This window comes from Grammomys surdaster, unplaced genomic scaffold, assembly GCF_004785775.1.
Source record: "Grammomys surdaster isolate TR1022 unplaced genomic scaffold, NIH_TR_1.0 166, whole genome shotgun sequence".
Classification (NCBI taxonomy): domain Eukaryota; kingdom Metazoa; phylum Chordata; class Mammalia; order Rodentia; family Muridae; genus Grammomys; species Grammomys surdaster.
Window position 1 is genome coordinate 12828510 of NW_021604614.1, and position 21487 is coordinate 12849996.

Sequence of the window (21487 nt, forward strand, 5' to 3'; positions counted from 1 at the left end):
TCACGTGGATTCTGAGCAAAAGAAGAAAGTTTAAATATATACAATAATGTGAGTTCTTCAACAGAAGGAGACACCTGGTGGCCTTATCATTCACAGACCTCACACGCATTCCATCTTATTGAAGACAGCAGGTATATTGAGCTGTCACCATGGAAACGTCAGCTTTTCCTCGGGGTTATCTGCAAAATGAGGCTATGGCTTGCTTTTGGAGACAGAGCAGGGAGAAGATGGGTCAATAAGTATTTTGAGAAAAGTCATTTCTGAGTGAAGTTATGGCAGAGAATGTACAAAAACTGGCTAACATTGATCAGTCTAAATTGGTTCATGAAAATTGCCTGTCTTTTAAATGGGCCTAAATTCACAGACGTGGATTAGAAGAGGAAAGCTGGTTTTAGCCTGTTGCGCATTATTTTGTAACAATGGTGAAGAACAGCCTTCAGAGTTTTATTCTAAGATCAGGGAGCACGAGGAAACAGTGCTGTCTGAGGCTGAATCCCAGATTGTCCCGTCAGTGTCTGATGATACAGACAAGCTTTCAGTATGAGCTGCTGTCCCTGTTGCTCTTGTTTTGTTTAAGATAGGATTCCATGTAGCACAGGCTGGCCTCAAACTTACTAATGTAGCTGAGGCCAGCTTTGAACTCTTAAATCTTCCTGCCACTACCTCCAAGCAATCTGGTGACAGTCGTGTGCCACTGCACCAGCTAAAACCAAGGCTTCCTGAGGGGGTCTCCACTCATGCCCTCTTTTTGCCTGAGAAATATTTTTATAGCTCCAGGTTCATAGGCATATAAAATAAAATTCTCTATGGCCAGCTAAACATCTTTCTGATAATAAGAAATTTATTTTAGATAACCCTTTGAGGTATATGTAGTTTTACCATTTATTAAAGATGAAAGAACATTCATATAGGAAAGATATAGGTTGCTATTTTCTTTTACATCTAAAAAGTTAAATGTTGGCTGCATATTTGATACTGCAGAATGTAGAATATCTTCTTTTCTTTCTTTCTTTCTTTCTTTCTTTCTTTCTTTTTTTTTTTTTTTTTTTTTTTTTTTTTTTTTGGTTTTTCAAGACAGGGTTTCTCTGTGTAGCCCTGGCTGTCCTGGAACTCACTCTGTAGACCAGGCTGGCCTCAAACTCAGAAATCCGCCTGCCTCTGCCTCCCAATTGCTGGGATTAAAGGCATGCGCCACCACCGCTCGGCCGTAGAATATCTTCAACACTTTTCAGAGTTCATCAATATTTTGATTTTGCCTTTCCTTCCAGCACTTGGGAAATAGAAGCAGGTGGATCTCTTTGAGTTTGACACTGGCCTGTTCTCTACATAGTGAGTACCAGGTCAACCAGAGCTATTTATTGTGACCTTGCCTCAAAACAAATAAACAGCAATTTTATAACAGTCAGAGCTGTTCACAGAAATATGTAATGCAAAATGGTAGAAGTATGCCTAGTGCCATTTCAGAAACATTGGAAGTTCTGTCCTAATCCATGTCAAAATTCGTTTACTATTTGCTGTTGTATTTTTTAAACATGATGCATACACATCATCACACACAGTAATAATGACAGTTAGTACTGACACTTAAGAAGTTAGAAAGCAGTTTCAGTGCCTAGGCAGGAAAGCTAATTATTAAAATAAAATATTAAAATTATTTTAATAAAATTACTAAAATTATTAGAACAACCAGAGAGGCACCTCATCTGGTAAAAGGGATAACTGTACACCCTAGTCTCACAACTTGAGGTAGATCTCCAGGACTCGTGGGAGGCAGAGGCAGGTCCCATCTCTGTGAAGTCAAGGACAACTTGGTCTATGTGTGGGTTCCTGGCCAGCTAGGGCCACATAGAGAGACCCTGTTGAATAATAACAAAAACAAACAAACATTGAATGGGACGGGGTGGGTCTGTATTCCCAGTATTTGTGAGACAGGAGACTGGCCCAGAAGCTCATGAGCCAGCCGGCCTGAGTAGACTGTGCAGCGCATAGCAGCAGAAACAGGAGAGACCCTGCCTGCCTCAGTACAGTCGAAGGCAAAAACCAAATCCCGAAAATTGTCCTCTGACCTTAACAGACCTGTGCCTGAGCACTCAAACACACTAACTAAAATAAAAATAACCTGTGTATCTCCAGTCCCGTTCAGCTGATGCTATTTTGAGTTGTCTGTTAGTGACAATATGAAGGGATATTTTCTTCCTTTTGATTTTGTTTCTATACAGTATTGTTAAATCTTTTAAAAAAGAGTGTGTTTCATTTAAAATGAAGTTAATTATTCTTAACAAAATAATAATGTTGTGCGTGGCACGCTCTCTGAGGCCAACAGTTTCTGCTTTGGTGGAGAGTCTTTCGTTCACTTGTCAAACATTATATTAGGAAATCTGCCAAGAGACCAACAGGTACTCATGGTCTTTCCTGAGCCAACATGTCTTAACTTTCTTGCTTAGGATCTGCCTCTACAGCAGAGGTCCTCAACCTGAGGGTCATGACCCCTTTGGGGAGGGTAGTCAAATGACCCTTAGACACGAGCCTCAAATAACATATTCTGCCTATCAACTATTTACACTGCAATTCATAACAGTAGTAAAATTATAGTTATAAAGTAGCAATGAAAATAATTTTATGGTTGGGGTCACTGCAACATGAGGAACTGTACAAAAGGGTTGCAGCATCAGGAAGTTTGAGAACCACTGCTCTAGACTTCTCCAGCATCCTGCTCACCTCTAGCATTTGAAAGAAGTTCTAGAGAGCTGTTCCCTGGTCCTAACAAGTGTCTAGGTGGTGAATGGCTGCCAGGGGTTAGGGCTGAAAAGAACAGTCCTTTTCTACTTTGATACTAGGGGACTGAGGGGAAAGTATCTGTCTTCAGCACCTGGGAGTCAGGACTAAGGACTAAGACAATGTGTGTGCATGATATAAACATGAAGACAAGGGGACCATATGAGGACCAGAGATCAAACTCAAGTCATCAGGCTTGGCTGTAAGGGCCCTGACCCACTGAGTCGTCTCACTGGCCCACAGTATTTAAAGTCTCTGTTGATCAGTCACTGGATGTAGTCTGGAAATGGTCCGGCCCTGCAGATGTGGCTCTGTGGTTTTGTTTTGTTGGTTTTGTTTGTTTGGCGTTTTGGCAGTCCCTGAGGAAGCTGTCTCCTGCTTCTGCTCCTAGAAGCTGGCAAACCGTTTTTTTCTTGGGAAGGGCCCCATAGCAGGTGTCCTCTGTCCTCCATACATCTCTGGAAGTACTCAGTCACGAAAGACCTTCTGGATCCTTCCCTCCCCTTTTCCATTTCCATCTCCTTTCTAAGAGCAGAAGTCTGTCTGTCTGTGTGTAGGAGGCGAGACGAGAAATCCTCAGACACAGAGAATGTGTTCTGCGCTGTCAAGGTAGAGTTGCTATTTTGGACCTCAGAACACTCACTTGGAGAAGAGACTGAAATAGTACAAATGAACCACTTCACTGGGAAAGCTGGGGGAAAGAAGATCCAGCTTAGATTCTCAGCAGGGGAGCTCATCCTGTGAGGAGCTGGGCTTCCAAGTGTGCTACTATCATGCAGAGAGCACCGCCTTCTGAGCATCCATTCACCCTCTGCCGGACTGTCCCTGCCTTAAATTACAGCAGGGAGCAAAGAAGAGGGGCCATGCCTCCTGCCCTTCAAGCAGCTTTACTGAGCCTAAGGAAAGCAGAGTTGGTGTTTGCGCCTGGCCTTCACTTCACCCAGGCTAGCGTATCTCAGCTGAAATGATGGTTGGAAATAAGCAAAGGGCCTAGCGTTTGTTTTCCCGATTCCACTTCTTGTGTGTTTTTCTTTAGAGATTTATTTATTTTTATTTTATGTGTATGAGTATTTTGCCTGAGTGTATGTCTGCACAGCATGTGCATGCAGTGCCTATTGAGAGCAGCAGAAGGCATTTATTGGCTCCCCCGGAAGTGGAGTTACAGGCGGCTGTGAGCTGCTGTACAAGAGCAGCTGGTGCTTTCAACCACTGAGCCATTCTAGCTCCCTCTCCTGTGTTTAATATAAGCTCCTGGACACTTCTCTGCTGTAATGTCCCCAAACTGTGACTATATGCGTGCAGAGAACAGGTAGCTTCTTTTTTGACTTCTGCAAGTTCTTGACACTGTGATCTAAAAAAAGCGTCCAGGATGCTAATGTTGGAAGTGTCATTCAGTGGATGTTGGCTGAAAGCTTGTATGTTACTGTGTAGGGCTGGGTGTGGCAACCTTAACCCATATCCCAGCACTCTGGAGGTGGGAGCTGGAGGACAAAGAGTTCAAAACCATTGTTGACCATGTAGCAAATTCTAGGCCAGCCTGGACTACATGAAATTCTGTGTTTAAAAAGGAGCTGGAGCCGGGTGGTGGTGGCGCACGCCTTTAATCCCAGCACTTGGGAGGCAGAGGCAGGTGGATTTCTGAGTTCGAAGCCAGCCTGGTCTACAGAGTGAGTTCCAGGACAGCCAGGGCTGCACAGAGAAACCTTGTCTCGAAAAACCAAAAAAAAAAAAAAAGGAGCTGGATATGGTTGTGGACACCTTTAATTCTAGCATCTAAGAGGCAGAGGGAGGTGGATGTGTCCTGTGTAGTGAGTTCCAGTCCAGCAAGGGTTACATGATGAGACCCTGTCTCAAAACAAAAACACTGTTATATTATGTTCAAAGTGCTATGATTTAATATTTCAAACACTCAGGCTTATCCAGAAGGGGGAAGCCATCAGATCTAAGCAACTTTTAAAGTAATAGCTACCTTCTTGGAGGTGACTTCTTGAAAAATTCACTGCTTGAGAGAAAAGCAGCAGTGTCTGCTGCCTTCACGCAGGCCGTCTGAAGGAGCAGTGGCCCTCTCTGTGGACTGCTGTCAACTGAACTCTTTCTGTTTTTGTTTTTCAGCTGGAAGAAGAACGATCTGTCCTCAATAATCAGTTGTTAGAAATGAAAAAGAGGTAGGCTCTATGTTTATTGATGTGTGTGTGTGTTTAACAAGGACAGCTTCAGAATGTGGCATGTATACTAGCTTGTGGAAAACAGTCAACTGTTTATACTCAGAAAATGGCATTGTGGTATTTTAATGTTCGCAAGTGGCAGGTTACGAAGCTCCGTTTGTGCAAGTGTCACATACTTAAATTTTTAAGCCATTTTCAGTTGCATTTGCTCAGAGGAGCTCTACACGCAGATTGCCTCATACTGATGGCACTGCCTGGTCTTAGAAATGAACAGTATTACAGTTTATATATAGTGATCACTTTAGATATAAATACTGATTTCACTGAGGGGAACGTTTGATTTTTTTTTAATAATAAGTACTTTGTATCTATTATTTATTATCTCTCCATAATATCATATAACTTTCCAGGTACTTTTGAGTAGAGATAAATGTGGTCCATGGAAATTAAATATTTAAGCCAGTTCAGGATAGGATATGCCCGTAATTCCAACACTCATGAGGTTGAGACTGGAGGATTCGAGATTTGAGTCCGTCCTATGCTATATAGCAAAATATGGCTTTAAAAAAATAAAATAAAAGTGAGGTATAGTGGTGCACGCCTTTAATCCCAGCACTTGGGAGGCAGAGGCAGGTGGATCTGAGTTTGAGGCCAGCCTGGTCTACAGAGTGAGTTCCAGGACAGCCAGGGCTACACAGAGAAACCCTGTCTCAAGCAACACCACCACCACGAAACCTAATATAAAAAGGGAAGAAATGAATACCCCCAAGTCTGATGCTTATACGCTCCCATGTCCTTTACTCTGAGTCAAGCAGTTATGTATGCCTAGGGTAGTTCTGTGCTTCTCTGCAAGCTAAAGGGGTGTGGAGTAGACAGTAGTCCATCCTGCTGAAGAATTCTCAACAGATGTGGATCACAACAGCAACAGGAAGTTCAGCACACAGGAAGTAGAAGCAGGAGGGTAGAGAGTTCGAGGTTGTCCTGTTACCTTGCAAATTTAAGGCTAGTGTGGGCTACACAAGACAAAAACCACAAAAATGGCCAGGCACAGGACTTTAACTCAGTGCTTGGGAACAGAGGCAGGAGGATCTCTGTGGGTTCAAGGCCAGCCTAGTCTACAAAGAGAGTTTCAGGCCAGCCAAGCTGTATAGTGACACCCTGTCATAAATGAATGAATGAATGAATGAATGAATGAATGAATGAATGAATGAATGAATGGCTAGTTACGTAATTAAAGTCAGGATAAGAATATAACTCAGCAGTACAGAGCTTACCATGTATGAGCTCCTCTGTTCATCCCCTCACCAAACCCAACAAAACCATCTGTGATCCTTGGAGGTGCTGAGAGAATCAGTAGTTCAAAGTCACCCTCAGGTACATGCTAAGTTTGAGGTCAGCCTGGACTACATGAGACCCTGTGCTTTAAAAGAAGAAAAGAAATTTTGCCTATCCCAAAATGTTCTCGTGCTCTTAGCAAAGGCAGAAGAGGCTTCCCAGTCCCACTGATGTCTGATGGATGTGATTCACTTGTGGGATTTCAAGGTTTTATTTAGCCTACAAAACATTTGGGTGCAGTGTAAATTGCTGTATTTTGGAGGCTATTAGGCCTTTGTCCAGGAGAAGCCTTTCCTTCTCTCTGGTTTTAATTAAGAAATACTTAGCTTCCTCTGAGTTTCTCTGAGCAGGTCTTTCCTTTCTAGAACACACAGGTGTCTCACTGTGGTCAGGTGTCTACAAACACAGGAAGAATGAGGCCTTGTGCCTATAGCTTCCTCAAAAGAGGCAATGAATGAAAACAGGCTGGTGTTAGTATATAATCTCTTTACATTTACACAATGCTCTTAGTTCACGAGTCCTTATAATCTCAAATGTTTATGTGGAAGCTGTGGTGGGGTGTGCATTGTTTAATGATGAAGCAGAAGCCCCCAGACCAGAACTTCACCAAGAACTCAGGCTGATGAAGGACAGGTGCCGGCTGAGACCTGGGATGTCGGGCTTTTGTGTTCAGTTCTCCATGTACCTTTAGCCTCTTATTTATTACTGAGTTTTTGAAGATTTTTATACTTCATAAGCTCCTTCTTATCACGTGACTTACTAAATTATATGTTTAGCAAAGTGTCTCTCAAATATTACTATTAATTTAAGCCAGGCCTAGTAGCTATTGGGGAAGCTGAGGTAAGAGGGTCACAAGTTCAAGGACAGCCCTAAAATGAGATCTGTCTCACAAAGTAAAAGTACTAGAAGGTCTATACATGATCAGACACTTACCAGCATGCTTGAAACCCTAGTTTCAATCTCGACCACCACAGCCAGAGCATTAAGATGACTCCTGCTAATTTTGATGAACATAAAGATTGTGATTTTTTAGAAAGTGAAAAAGTTTTAAATTTAGTTTCCATATTTAAACTGATTTTCTCTTACTAGTCAACCCTCATGGACATTTGTTTCTATTATGGAAGACTGGACTTGAATGTATTTTAAACTAGCAACAATTTAGACCCTTCAATGCCTCCCAAATGTCAGTTTGGTAAGGCTTCCTTTGTAGATGTGTGCTTGTGATGGTTAGCTATGTCTGTTCTGCGTAGAGGACTGAAGATTTTATATGATCTTGATAGCAACACCTTCCAAATTCCCATCAAAGCACACACACTTCTTTTGTTGATGAGAGCGGCAACAGCCATGTAGATGGTTTAAGTTAGACGTGAGGGCAGAGAATGACCACATTCCTCATGAGGAGTGATGAGGACTTGCAGGAGTCCCCCACATCAGGTGAGACAGTCACTGAGGTGTGAGCTCTAGCTCAGCATGAGACCTCCAGCTTAGCTCCTGTAAGGTCCTGGCTTCCATCCAGCACCTGACCCTAGGAAAAGACTTCCATGGGATCTGAGGATCTCAAAACTGCCCTGGCCCAATGAGTAAAGTTAAATTGTAAACTAAGGGCTGGTGAAATGGTGGCTTAGTGGGTAAGAGCACCTGTCCCCAAGCCTGACAGTCTGAGTTCAGTCCTCCAGACCCCATGATGGAAGGAGAGAACTGACTCCAGCAGGTTGTTCTCTGACCGCCACACACTTAAAGTAAATAACTTTTAAAATTATGACCCAAGCATGGTAGAATATGCCTGCAATCCCAGCACTTGGAAGTTCAGGGTCATCTTCAGCTACACATAAAGTTTAGGGCTAATAAGGCTGTAAGAGACTGTTGTAAAGAAGTCAGTAGTGTTTGCTTTGGGATTTTAGTATCTATAAACATTGTGTTGCAGGTAATATGTACTGAAGGGTTTTCTCTGAATTTAAAACTGTAATCATTTGCAAAACTGGGTGACAGTTGGGCACACATCTTTAAGAACAGGTTCCAGCCATTAATCCCAGCACTAAGGAGGCAGAGGCAGGAGGATCTTTCTGAGTTCAAGACAGCCTGCTGCTCTACACAGTGAGTTTCAGGCCTGTCAGGATTACACAGTGAGACCTTGTCTTAACCAAAACAAAAACAGGAGAGGGAGTTAACGGATGTAACTGACAAGGCAGGGTTGTGTGACCGCTGGAGCAGGCGGCATGTGCTCCTCCACCACGGCCCAGGCCGATGCTCCTTGGGGAACTGACTGGCTTCCTTCTTGCTCTGGGTTTTTTAATGTCAAAGAAGGGACAGCAAGGCCAAGTTTTATACATGGATTTATGGGGGTCTAAATTCACTCTGGTAGTACAGAATGACAGCCCTTGAGGAATGCCGGTACTGCCTCCACTCCCGAAGCGGCCTGCGCTGCTCAGCTCTTGCGCACACTGTGGGTTGTAACTGTCTGACTGTCTCCGAGCTTGCGCTACTACCAATGCTCATCTCACCCCTCTCTTTTCCCTTTCCTACTCTTGCTTCCTTTGCTATATCTGTGTGTCTTTCATGGTAAGACTAAAGAAAGTCTATCCACGTTATAATAAATAAACCTCATATATTTTTAGTAAACCAAATTGTTGTATATATTTTTTGGCTGCCTTTGTCCCTCTGTGTCTTGCTTTTGTTTTGTAAAATATGCTCAGCAGTATACACACAAACACACACACACACATACACACACACATACACACACACACACCACCATCACCATCTCCACCACCACACTTCTTTTTGATACCAGCAAAGAACTTGGGTGCAAATTTAGTTCTCCTTACTGTATTTGCATTTCTCTCCATGTTTCTAATATTTGGTTCTTATTATCTTGCATTTTAAAGCTTGCCCAGTAACACTTTAAGGTATTTGCTTCATTACTGGACTTTATTTCTTATGTAAGTCGTAAGAAAAGAATCTGAGTGATGTATTCCCACAGGGGATGGGACAAGAGTTTCTGGCCCTGCTGTCTTCTTTCATACTGTTAGCTTCCCTTCTTGGTATTCATAGTTTGAGCAATCCCTTCTAGCCAACATGGCTTAAATTATCAGTTTGCTTCTCATACATCAGTAATGTTGGCATAGATGTTTTCATTCAGCCCCTCTTGGTTTGTACAGAGGAATTAGGGCATAGAAATTGCTTAAGAATTGCCTAGGAAGCTATCACTGAAGATCTGTCACAGATGAACTGCCAAGCCTGTGTGCTCTGCCATCTGGTAGACCTGCTTTCTTTCTTCCTCTTTCTCTTTATTTTTTTTTAACATTTAGTGTGTGTGTGTGTGTGTGTGTGTGCATGTGTCCGTCCATCTGTCTGTCTGTGTCCCCATATTATAGAGGGATTCTTACCCCACATGGATTCTCAGGGTCAAACTCAAATCATCAGGCTTGGTGGCAGTGACGTCACCACTGAGCCATCTCTTTGTTCAACGTGTGTCTTTTGGTTGATTTGTGTAGGAAACATCCTGCCTCCTTCCTCTTAGCAGACTGTGTAGACAGGGTAAACACAGAGTCAGGTCGGTGGCCCTTCTGCCCGTACCAGTGACTGTTCCTCCCAGTACTAAATGTCATGGGATCTTAGCCATTTTGGCTTTGGGTATAGGAGAGACTCCGTATCTGTTTTCAGCAAACTCCAAGCATGCCAATTTTCAGTAAAAACCTTTAAGCTTATGTATTTCAAATCTGAGTGGCAGTTGAAATAAGTGAAGTGCCAGAATTCATTTTTACAATAAAACAAAATACCAAATATGCTTCAGAGAAATGCAACAAGCCCAAATTTCCTGTGTCTTTGGATAGCACTGGAGCCTTACTTTTCACATCGCAGAAATGCCTGTTTGTCCCTCCCACTTCCGGAGCCCCGCTTTAATTCAACCGCCCATTTCCTAACACACACTCAGGACCTTAGGGACACCAATGCCCCTTCCTTCCCAGTGTTACTAATTCAAAACATTTCGGTAAAGTCTCAGATTCTTTTCTTACTACTCATCATTCTGGAGTGTAAAAGTGTAAGCCACACAACGAGATAAATACAACACGTTTATTTTCATCTTTGTGTAGAATTTCAGTTTATCATAAACCATGAGAATTTTGTAATTCACGTGCCGGATACCTTGGGTCTCACTAAGTAACCATACCTCTGCCCTCTAACTTGGACCTCCCTTTTCTACTCTAGTCTATCTACAACAGATTAAATGCCACTTGCTCTGCATTCACCCACCTGCTTCCCATAGAACTAACTGGCAGGGACCTGATTGCTAGTTCTGACCACCTGCATTGCCGCAGGGTCTGAGACTGTGTGGCCTGAGCGCTAGCCCAAGACACCTTTCTCTTGTTTTCTTCTTCCCTAAAGTAATTTAGTGACACAAAGTCTGTTTATTAAAAACATTAAGAAACTTTTATTTTAAAGGCTGATTTTAGGTTTCTAGAAGAGTTGTAAAGGTTTTACAGCCAGTTCAGTTCCCTAGTCAGCTGCCCCGCTGTGAACATGTCACATAGCCACAAAGTCACCACCACTTAGCTCTCTGTGGTTTTCCATCACAGTAATTTTCCTCATCAGGATCCAAGCTAGGAAGTAGCATTGTCATTGTACCTGTGCCATTCTGTCCCCTTAGTCTCTTTTGGTCGGTGACAGTCCCTCACAAAGGCTGACCTCAGTGTATTTGTATTTCACAACTTTAACTATACCCACACCTCACACACTTACACACTTTGGCCGCTCTCCTTTGAGGCTGACTCCTTTGTGTCTTGCCCAACCTCCATGTGTCCACCCCTCCCCCCCATCCTTTCCTCTTGTAACCCCAGGCTCTCCAGTGGACAGTTGTATTTTTCCAAAGGCCTCTCGCGCCCCCTAGCGAGCCAGCAGAGAACGGGGCTACATTCCTGTAGAACCCCTCATGTTCTGTTTTGCCTATGAAGAGCCATGTTCTCTTCTGCTCCAGCCTTCCTGTAGTTCAATTATAGAAGCAGCCCAGTGGCCTCTTCAGATTGATTGAAAAGCAATTAACTTTCAGTTTGAATAATAAAATCTTTGCTACCATTTTGGCTCACACAATCTTAAAAACACGATCTCTGAACTTGCTAAAACGTTACTGAAATTAGTGAGAACCAACGGATATTTCCAGCATAAAACTGCTCTGCATGACATCTGTATAATTGCTTTGCATGTACGTATTTTAATTGTCATTGCTTGGTAATTATTTATTCCAGAAGTAACAATATTCAAGTATATATTTGGCTATGGTTTTTTTGGGAGGGGGGTGGGGGGGTACAACAATTATTTTTTTTTAAATCTACATCTTCCAAATGTATTAACTTGTCTCTTTGAGTTCAAATGGACACAATGACACGCAGGCTCTGCATGCCTGTGCATATAAACCTTTTCTCTCTCGCGCACAGTAAGTAACATTTACAGGCGTCAACAGCCTCAATCCCTATGCACCTGCCCACCTTTCTTATTTTTAACGATGTTAACTGAAGTTACTCTCAAGTCTGTTCTGGAACAGCTGCTTGCTGACTGCTGCCCTAGTTGATCTCTGGACCTGTTTAACTCTCTGGTCTTTTTAGAGAATCTGAGTACAGAAAAGACGCCGATGAAGAGAAAGCTTCCTTGCAGAAATCCATCAGCCTCACCAGTGCCTTACTCACGGAGAAAGACGCAGAACTGGAGAAGCTGAGGAATGAGGTAGGGGGCCGGGGCCGTGGGGGGATAGATGCTCCTGTCGTCACATTCCGCCCCTCCTCCTGGCCTGAGCCCAGCCTCTGTGCCACACACAGGTCACAGTGCTCAGGGGAGAGAACGCCTCCGCCAAGTCCCTGCACTCCGTCGTGCAGACGCTGGAGTCTGACAAAGTGAAGCTGGAGCTCAAGGTCAAGAACTTGGAGCTCCAACTCAAGGAGAACAAGAGGCAGCTCAGCAGCTCCTCAGGTAACCAGAGCCTGCCCTTCCACGTGGGCCTCCTCACCCCGCTCTCCTCCCATCCCACCCAGCACCTCCTCCAGAGAGCTGCTCCCGGTAGAGGGGCCCCTTCCCATCTGCTGCCCAGCTGCCCTGCTCCTGCCTCTCCCAACATTTAGCCAAAGGGATAGTCACAAGTGTGCCCGGTGTTGTTGTCTCATGCTGTGTGACTGTTACAGCACACATAAGACAGCACGTGACCACTGCCATCTTACAAGCAAACCATGAGGCCTCAGTGCAAAGCAGCAAGGAGAACAGAGATCACCTTGGTGGGGTCAGCTGGAGAGCAGCCATAAACATCAGGAACTAGTACCCATTGGTGGCCATCTTGGGCTGAAGGGACAGGGCCAGCATCTTCAAGACCCAGTAGCAGCCAGAGAGCAGGCAGGGACTTATCCCCACTCTCGGAGAGACACAGGAGTGAGCGTCCCATGGCATCTCACTGCAGCAGAAAGGCGCTGGCTCGTGTTTCCCAGTGCTCCCTTTGATGGTCCTCTTCTTGTTTTAACACAAGGTAATACCGATGCTCAGGCAGAAGAGGATGAGAGAGCCCAGGAGAGTCAGGTAATGCTCTTCTATTAGTGCTTCTGCTGTCTGCCTGTCCCCAGAGTCACTAGGTACCGAGAGTACAACGCCGAGCATTAAAATGTGCATAGTAAAAAGCCTTCTGGTCTCCGCTGCTCATTTCCCACATCCTGACACTCTTCCCCCGGGTCTTCCCTGTTGCAGACATGTTGGGGTTTTGTTGTTTTTGTAGCTGTGCTGTGTGACAGCACATCCCTATAGCTCATTTGGAAGGCTGAGGTGGGAAGGTCAGTGGAACTATGGAGTCTGAGAGTCTGTGTGACACAGAAGAGCCCTGCCTTGCACAAGCATATTCCAGCACTTTTTTTTTAAGATTTTATTTATTTTATGTACGTGAGTACACTGTAGCTATCTTCAGACACACCAGAAGAGGGCATCGGATCCCATTACAGATGGTTGTGAGCCACCATGTGGTTGCTGGGAATTGAACTCAGGACCTCTGGAAGAGCAGTCAGTGCTCTTAACCACTGAGCTGTCTCTCCCACTCCCACACTCCAGTACTTTAAGTTTTGCCTTTTTTTGTTTTGTTTTTCAAGACAGGGTTTCTCTGTGTAGCCCTGGCTGTCCTGTTACTCACTCTGTAGACCAGGCTGGCCTCAAACTCAGATCCACCTGCCTCTGCCTCCCAAGTGCTGGGACTTTTTTTTTCTTTTTTTGAGACACAGGGTTTTATGCAGCCCTAATTGGCCTCGAACTTTGCTGCGTCTGCGGCCCTGCCTCCATTACTGAATCCCAGTTGTGCAGCACCACCACAGCTGCCTCCCTGTAGGGTTTTGCTTTGTTTTGTTTTAAGATTTATTTATATAATGTATATGAATGCACTGTAGATGTCTTCAGACACACACCAGAAGACAACATCAGATCCTATTACAGATGGTTGTGAGCCACCATGTGGTTGCTGGGAATGGAACTCAGGACCTCTGGAAGAGCAGTCAGTGCTCTTAACCACTGAGCCATCTCTCCAGCCTACATTTTTTTTTTTTAAACATTAGTAGCATACCACATAAACCATTCTGTACTTTTCATTTCTTTAGCTGTGTAGAATTCCGATGTGGATTACCATAGTTTAGTCAGTTCCCTTTTGGTGAACAGGACACTGGGATCTGTCTAAGCCTGTGGGTATGTATTAAAAACCAGTGCTATAAGGAGTTCCCTTACACAGCTCTCAGACTCCGACTGACCCAACGTTAGCTTTGTCTCTTAGCGTCTCCCAGGCGTAGTACAGAATTAACATTGTTTTTTCTCCCCCTCCTTCCTTTCTGCTTCCATCTGTTTCTGCTGCTGCTGCCAACACTTTCCCTCCTATCAGCAAATGGTTTGTTTTATGCTTCCTAATTTGTGTGTACTTGTGCGTGTGATTGTGTGTATGGTTCCCTTGTCTGTGGAATGGAGCCTTACAGAATGACTTAGAAGATGTAGCCTAAAAGTCGGATGTGGGGGCTGGGGAGATGGCTCAGTGGTTAGGAGCGGTAGTTGCTCTTATAGAAGACTGGTTTCAGTTCCCACAGGTCCACAACCACCCTTAACTCTAGTTCCAGGGAATCCAGTGTTCCCTCCTGACCTCCACAGCCACACAGGCACAGCACTCATACACATAAATCTGGAATAAAAAAGAAAGTCGGGTTTGGTAGTACATTCATGTAACCCCAGCATTCAGGAGGCAGAGGCAGGAAGATCTCTATTCATTTAAGATAGCTACAGTGTACGATCCTGATCCTATCTTTTAAAAAAAATAAAAGGAAGAAAGTTCAAGGTGAATTGGGTTTGGGGATTTGTTTTTTGTTTGTTTGAGACAGTGACTAACTATATAGACCAGGCTAGCTTTAAAATAACAGAAGCCTTCCTCTGCCTCCTGAGTGCTGGGACTAAAGGTGTGTATCATGCCTAACTTACTAGTGAGTCTGAGGTCAGCCTGAGATATACTTAGCAAGAGTTTATTCAAAAAAAGAAGGAAGAACAGCTAAAGTGTGTGTATTGAGAGAGAAACTTTTCAATTTACAGAAATGAAACGTTTTACTTTGTAAAAGTGGGGAGAATGTTTTGTTGTTTTGAGTACCCTTAAAAGACACAAAGTGTTCTGGACATGTTACCTTTTGTTAGTCACTTTGTTGTCTTTGCCGCCAGCAATTCTTAGACTGGGCGCCCTTCTGTATGTGTGGGAGCATGTCGTACCTCTCTTTAGCAGAAAGGGAGCGTGGCATTCTCTATTAAGCCCCTATATCTTTTCCAAAGATCCCCTGTACACACATGCACGCATGCCTCGCTCAAAGGAAAAACAAACCAGGTATTCAGAAATGTGAGATTTTGACTATGGACAGTATAAGATGTTTTGTTTTCTTGAAAAATAACAGTAGCATTTCACCAGTCCACAGATTAGTGATTTAAGTGTAATGTCATTTGTCTGAATGACAAGTGAAGTTTACCCGTTTGCAGCTACAAAGACTCAATGACATGAATTTAAAGTGTCTTTTGATACAAAATAGTTCATTAGTAACAAACACTGAGGATGGAAAAGGAAAGAAACCTCCTTGCCTCTCTAGCTATGATCTCATTCTCGCTAGCTGCAGTTCACCCCCCACCCTCAGCATCCCTGTCCCTTGGACCTGCTGTGACACGTTTGCAGCTGTAGTCTGAGCACACCCTTCCAACTTCTAGATACTGCAGCTGTGAGGGGCTTAGATGTTCACATAGCTCATTGCTTCTTTTTTCTTTGAAAAAATCAGATTGATTTCCTCAACTCGGTAATAGTGGACCTTCAAAGGAAGAACCAAGACCTGAAGATGAAGGTGGAGATGATGTCTGAAGCTGCGCTCAACGGCAGCGGGGACGACCTGAACAGCTACGACAGGTGTGACAGAGCCCCGTCCATCCCAAGAGGTCCAAATGTCAGTGCTCAGGTTCCTTCTCCAGCAGCTGTGTGGCCATGTTGTCAGGGCAAACGCTATACATCTGGCAAGAACGGTAGAGCACAGAGGTCCAAGCTGGTCACTTTATTAGACTGATTTTGTGTATAGAGCATTTTGCTGGCATGTATATATGTGCACCACATGTGTGCCTGGTGCCCTTGGAGGCCAGAAGGGGACATTAGATGGCGTAGAACTGGAGTTAGAGATGGTTGTGGGCCTCTTTATGGGTGCCGGACCTTCTGTTCTTAACAGCTGAGCGAGCCATCCTCCAGCCTAGCCTGCACATTTTATAAAGGTTTGTCTTTAGAAGCTGCTATCTGTGGCTATTGTTAGTTCCTAGGCATTTAAAAAATTCTCTGTGAGTCCTGTCACCTCCTGAGTTTCTTCTGACCAACTTCCTGGTTTTCTATATTGACATTTGTAGTGATGACCAGGAGAAGCAGTCCAAGAAGAAACCCCGCCTCTTCTGTGACATTTGTGACTGCTTTGATCTCCATGATACAGAGGACTGCCCCACTCAGGCACAGATGTCGGAAGACCCGCCCCATTCCACTCACCACGGCAGCCGGAGCGAGGAGCGGCCGTACTGTGAGATCTGTGAGATGTTTGGGCACTGGGCAACCAACTGCAATGACGACGAGACCTTCTGAGGAGGCCGGGGGGCGGGGCAGACCCGGGGGGCGGGGCAGACCCGGGCTTCGCAGATGCTGCCACCTCAGCAGTTCTCCACCAGCAGTGCGTGTACAACTTCCAAGAACTCCTTATTTTTTGACCCCCTGTCAACAAATCTCAGAAAGTATTTTGATCTTCAACAAACTTCCCTTTCATTTCCTCTCATAAGTTAAAATAATAAATATTTGGTGGTGGGCTTGCACTTCCATCCTTGTTTTCCGGATTTTTGAGGTTTGAGACATTGTACCAGGTGCAGTTACTTTTTGGTCCTAGAGAAACACTCTGGGACAAGCTGGACCCTGGCAGCATCTTATTTAAGAAACTTTAAATTATGCTGTTAATTCTCATATTTGCACTAAAATGTATCTTGGCTACGTCTGTATATTTAGGTTGTTGATGTTATTGTTATGCTTTGACACTGGAATGAGTTGCAAAAGGAAAAAAAAATGCGCCACTTTGCAATTTCATGTCCTTATTTAAATACTTTTACTCCTAAATATCCAAGCTCTCTGCACTGCCTGCTCTCAGCAGTGCCTTTTCCAGGCTTGACAATACTTAGGTGTGATTATAAATCATGAAACAGGTAAAAGGGAAGGGAAAGCCCCAAACTGCTGTGGGGACATTTTCTAATCGTATATGCTGCACCCATGGACCGACAGTGGTGTTTTCTTTATTAGTTTTACATAATTTCAACCTCTATATATGTATATATATTTTTTAAAAAATCTATATTTTGGGAAAAAAGTATATACAATGTGTCTTCTTTTTGGATTTTTTTACCTTTATGAAAAGGAAAACACCTAAAAGCTCATCAGGATGTGACCGACTGGGCCAGAGATGGGCTCTGCGGTGTCACAGCCGTTGTCTGTGTCTCCATGTTGTTTCTTAGCCAGATCTGAGTAGCTGGAAGAATGGTCTCCGGCTCTTTGGTTGTGTTTCCCTTCTTTAGCAGATAACCCCAGCAGCAAACCAAGCCACTCTTAAGACAGCTAAGCTAACTGATCTACAACCCTCCTTTATACATTTGTGGGTTTTGTTTTTTTACTGTATTTTTAATGAATGTATGATGAGAAATTCAACATGAATAATTTTGAATTTTCTTATCACAAAAAAGATAAAACAAAGGACCTCAACCAACTGAAGAGTTTATCAGCCAGTCTGAGTCTGTTTGTCTTCACTTGAATGTCTTTGAGGATTTGTAAAAAGCAATCACGTGCACCTCCATGCAGTGTGCAGGATAAGAACTTCCGTCATTGTATATAAGCCTTTGCCCTGTCCCCCCTTAAGATTATCCACTGTGCTTGACGAGTGAACTGTCAACAAATCTGTTCCCAGTTGGCATTTTGGGTTAATAAAACTATAGGAATTATTTCACAAACAAAATATGTAAAGCAGTATTAAAATCTGAGTTCTGTATCTACTTTAATAAATGTTTCGGGTTCTTTTTTATTCTTTGTTTTTACCAGTGGTAGTAAACACATATTATTCTTAGGATTATTTGTCATGTTTTTTTCTTCAAGTAGGAAAGTCCTTTAGATTCCAAAGGCAATCCCTTCCTCCCCCTGCCACCACCATGTCAGATCCCCAAATAGCTCCTTTCACTTCTGTAAAACAAGTTTCTAAACAACTATGAGAAGTTGGTGTGTGCAACTGGACCTTTTGGAGGCAGAGACAGAAGAGTCAGAAGTTCAAGACCATCTATGGCTATGTAATATCTTGGAGACCAGCCTGAGCTACATAAGACCCTTTGTAAATAAGAGCGAAGAAGCCAAGGGGTGGTGGCTCACATCTTTAATACCAGCACTCGGGAGGCAGAGGCAGGCAGAACTCTGTGAGTTCCAGGACAGCCTGGTCTATGAAGGGGAGTTTTCTGGCTTACAAAGGGAGTTCCAGGATAGCCAAGGGTACACAGAGAAAAAAACGAAGAGAGACAGAGTGAGCTCGAGCAGGTATGCCTTGAAGGTTAGGCCTTAAAATTATTGATAGGATTGCGTATAATAATGTTGAACAATTAGCTGGGTGGTGATGGCACATGACTTTGATCCCAGCACCCAAGAGGCAGAGACAGGTGGATCTATGAGTTCAAAGCTAGCCTGGTTTACTGAGGAAGTACCAGTGCTACGCAGAGAAACCCTGTCTCTGAAAACAAAAAGTTAGCAAGAGCTGGATATATACTTCAGTGGTGCATACAGTGTTTGCCCAATATGCAAAGAGCCCTAGGTTCAATCCTCAGCACCACACATACACACTTGGGAATGATGCTGTCAGTCACCGAGGGTTCTGTCAATGTGTGAAAGATATGAAACTTGACATGGTGCCAGATATCCTGCATTGGGAAGGTGGAAGTAGGATCATACAAGGTCTTCCTTGGCTGTATAGCTAGTTTGAAGATAACCTGGGATACATGAAAGAGGATTTGTCTGGAAATAAAAGAAGCTGGAGAGATAGGTCAGTCAGGAGTTTGATCCCAGAATCCACAAAGTGAAGCATGGTGGTACATACTTATAATCCCAGTACAATGGAGAGAGATAGGCAGGCCCCTAGGGGCTTCCTGGGTCAGCTGGCCTAACCTACCTGCCAAGGGTAAGTTTCCAGCCAGTAAAAGAATTTTACAAAGGTGGATAGCATCTTAGAAATGACGGCTGAGGTCCTCTGGCCTGAGCATGTACCTGCATGTACACACACATCAATACCAGGCCCCAGAAGACTTTGACTTCTGTATGGTGCCACTGTTCATTGTTGCTGGAAAAGATGGGAATTGGGGCTGGAGGGAGAGACAGCTGTTATCCTGACAGTTGGAAGATGGAGGCAGATGATTTGTCGGGAGTTCAAGGCCAATTTGGCTCATACAATGAGACCCTGCCACAAGGTGGGGCAGGGTGTAAAACTTTGAAAATGGTTCCAACCCAATAGAGGAAAATTGTCCTAGAAGACTGCACAGCCTCTTGTTACCCTCTTGGAAGGATCCTAGGCTTCTGAGTGACGTCATGAACCATCAACAACCAATTCTGTTCCCACCAGATCATGAAAGATGCCTTTCACCTTTCAAGTTATATTTTTTTGTTTTGTTGTTTGCAGGGTTTCTTTGTATAGCCTTGTCTATACTAGAACTAGCTCTGTAGACCAGGTTGGCCTCAAACTTTTTTTTTTTTTTAAAGAAAAACCAAATGAAGCCATGTGTGGCAGACATCTGTCACTCCAGTACTTTGGAGAGGGATCAAGAATTCAGGGTCATCCTTGGCTATATAGTGAGTTTACTACCAGCATGGACTACACAGAGACCCTGCTAGAAGCTGGAAGAGAAGAGGAAGGGAAATAACTGGTATCTTCTTATCTCAAAGCACATATTGGATTATCCACAGCTTTATCACGGCATATTTAAAAAGAAAAAGGTGTAATTGGGACCAACAGGGTCAGGAATGGGGAGCAGACATTCTGCACTCCACAGTGTAGAAAGGAATCTGCACATGCAAGTCATTGCTAGCTTGGCACACAGGTACTATCAATAGTTTGCTTGCTTTGAGTTAACGTTCCAGATGGCCTTGGAGGAACACTGTCAATACTGGCAGGCTTGGCTCAGACATCCAGGTGATAAGAGGTTAATGTGATTGACCACCTAAGCAGAGGGATGACAGTGAGCTCTCAGTTGGCAGCCCTGTGCACCACACCCTCAGCCCCTACCCCCAAATCGCCCTTTCAGGTCGTTAGCTCTCTTAACACAGCACAACTTAAAAGATTCCATTTCTGGTGAGGCTGAGAGAAACCTTAGTGGTTAAGAGCATTTACTGATCTTCCAGAGTTTGTGCTCATGAGCACATGTGAGTTACATGCAGACAAACACAGACACCTACACATAATTAAAAATAAGTAAGTTTTTAAAAAAAGATTTATTATTTATTTTATGTATGTGAGTACACTGTAGCTGTCTTTAGACACACCAGAACAGGGCATTCAATCCCATTATAGATGGTCATGAGCCACCATGTGGTTGCTAAGAATTGAACTCAGGACCTCTGGAAGAGCAGTCAGTGCTCTTAACCACTGAGCCATCTCTCTAGGCCCTAAAAGTAAGTTTTAAATAATTTATTCTTGTCCCTTTTTATTGGCTCTTATGAGAACAGGAAACATAAGCTTCAGTATTCTGGTTACAGCAATATATGATTCCGTTTACTTTTTTTTTTTTTTCAGTGACTGGGGTCAAACCAAAGGCCCTAGCAAGCACTGTGCCGTTGAGTTATATCCCCAGACCTTGACTTTGAGATAAGGGCTTACTATGTAGACCAGACAGGCCCAGAACTGTCCTCGTCTTCTACTTCCCAAGTGCTGGGATTATAGGCCTGTGCTACTCTGTCTCTGATTAGTAATCAGCAACTCTTTAGAAACTCTCAAAACTGTTAGGTTAGCTACCTGAGTGCTCACCTTTGAATATCTACTAAATGATTGCCTCCCCACACAATTGTTTCGAAAAAAAAAAACATTGTAAATAATACCCTGCAATAGAATATTATTCTCAACTTTAGTATTATTAACTTGAGGTGATGGTGGGGACTGGAGAGCTGCCTTTGCAGAGACCCCCTGGGTTTGACAAAATGCTGTTACACAAAATAAGTAAATTTAAAAATAAAGTGCGTGTGTGTGTGTGTGCGTGTGTGTGAGTGTGTGTGTGTATGAACAGGAGTCCATTGAGGTCAGAAGTGGGCATTAGAGGATTTGGAACTAGAGTTACAGGCAGTTTGGTGTTTCCACTAAGCCATCTCTTTCTTTTATTTTTAAAAATGTGTTTCCCTGAATGTATATATCAGCACTGTGCTGTGCCCTCGTAGGCTGGAAAGGGGTACTAGATCCCCTGGAACCGGAGTTACAGATGATCATGAGCTACCACGTGGATGCTGGGAACCTGATCCTCTGGAAATTATCAAGTCCTCTTAACTGCTGGACCATCTCTCCAGTCCATTTGCTGTTTATGTGGAGACAGGCCTCACTGTGTAGCCCTGGTTGTCCTGGAACTCGCTATGTTAACCAGGCTGGCCTCGAACTTACAGAGATAAGCCTGCTTTT

The 21487-nt window shown here is 43.7% G+C and overlaps 1 protein-coding gene across 5 annotated transcripts in view; it reads left to right on the forward strand.

The window, feature by feature from the left end:
- The window catches only part of Clip1 (CAP-Gly domain containing linker protein 1), a 106484-nt gene extending 88606 nt beyond the window's left edge, over nucleotides 1–17878 (forward strand). For 3 of the 5 annotated variants that reach the window (XM_028765873.1, XM_028765874.1, XM_028765875.1), the window contains exons 20-25: nucleotides 4888–4940; nucleotides 11876–11993; nucleotides 12086–12236; nucleotides 12781–12830; nucleotides 15575–15699; nucleotides 16182–16410. In XM_028765873.1, coding sequence (XP_028621706.1) covers nucleotides 4888–4940; nucleotides 11876–11993; nucleotides 12086–12236; nucleotides 12781–12830; nucleotides 15575–15699; nucleotides 16182–16407 — 723 coding nt within the window. In that variant the 3' untranslated portion in view covers nucleotides 16408–16410. Of the gene's footprint in view, nucleotides 1–4887; nucleotides 4941–11875; nucleotides 11994–12085; nucleotides 12237–12780; nucleotides 12831–15574; nucleotides 15700–16181 lie in introns of those variants that run through there. The other 2 variants (XM_028765876.1, XM_028765877.1) reach the window with 2 other exon arrangements.
- Nucleotides 17879–21487: the final 3609 nt, after the last annotated feature.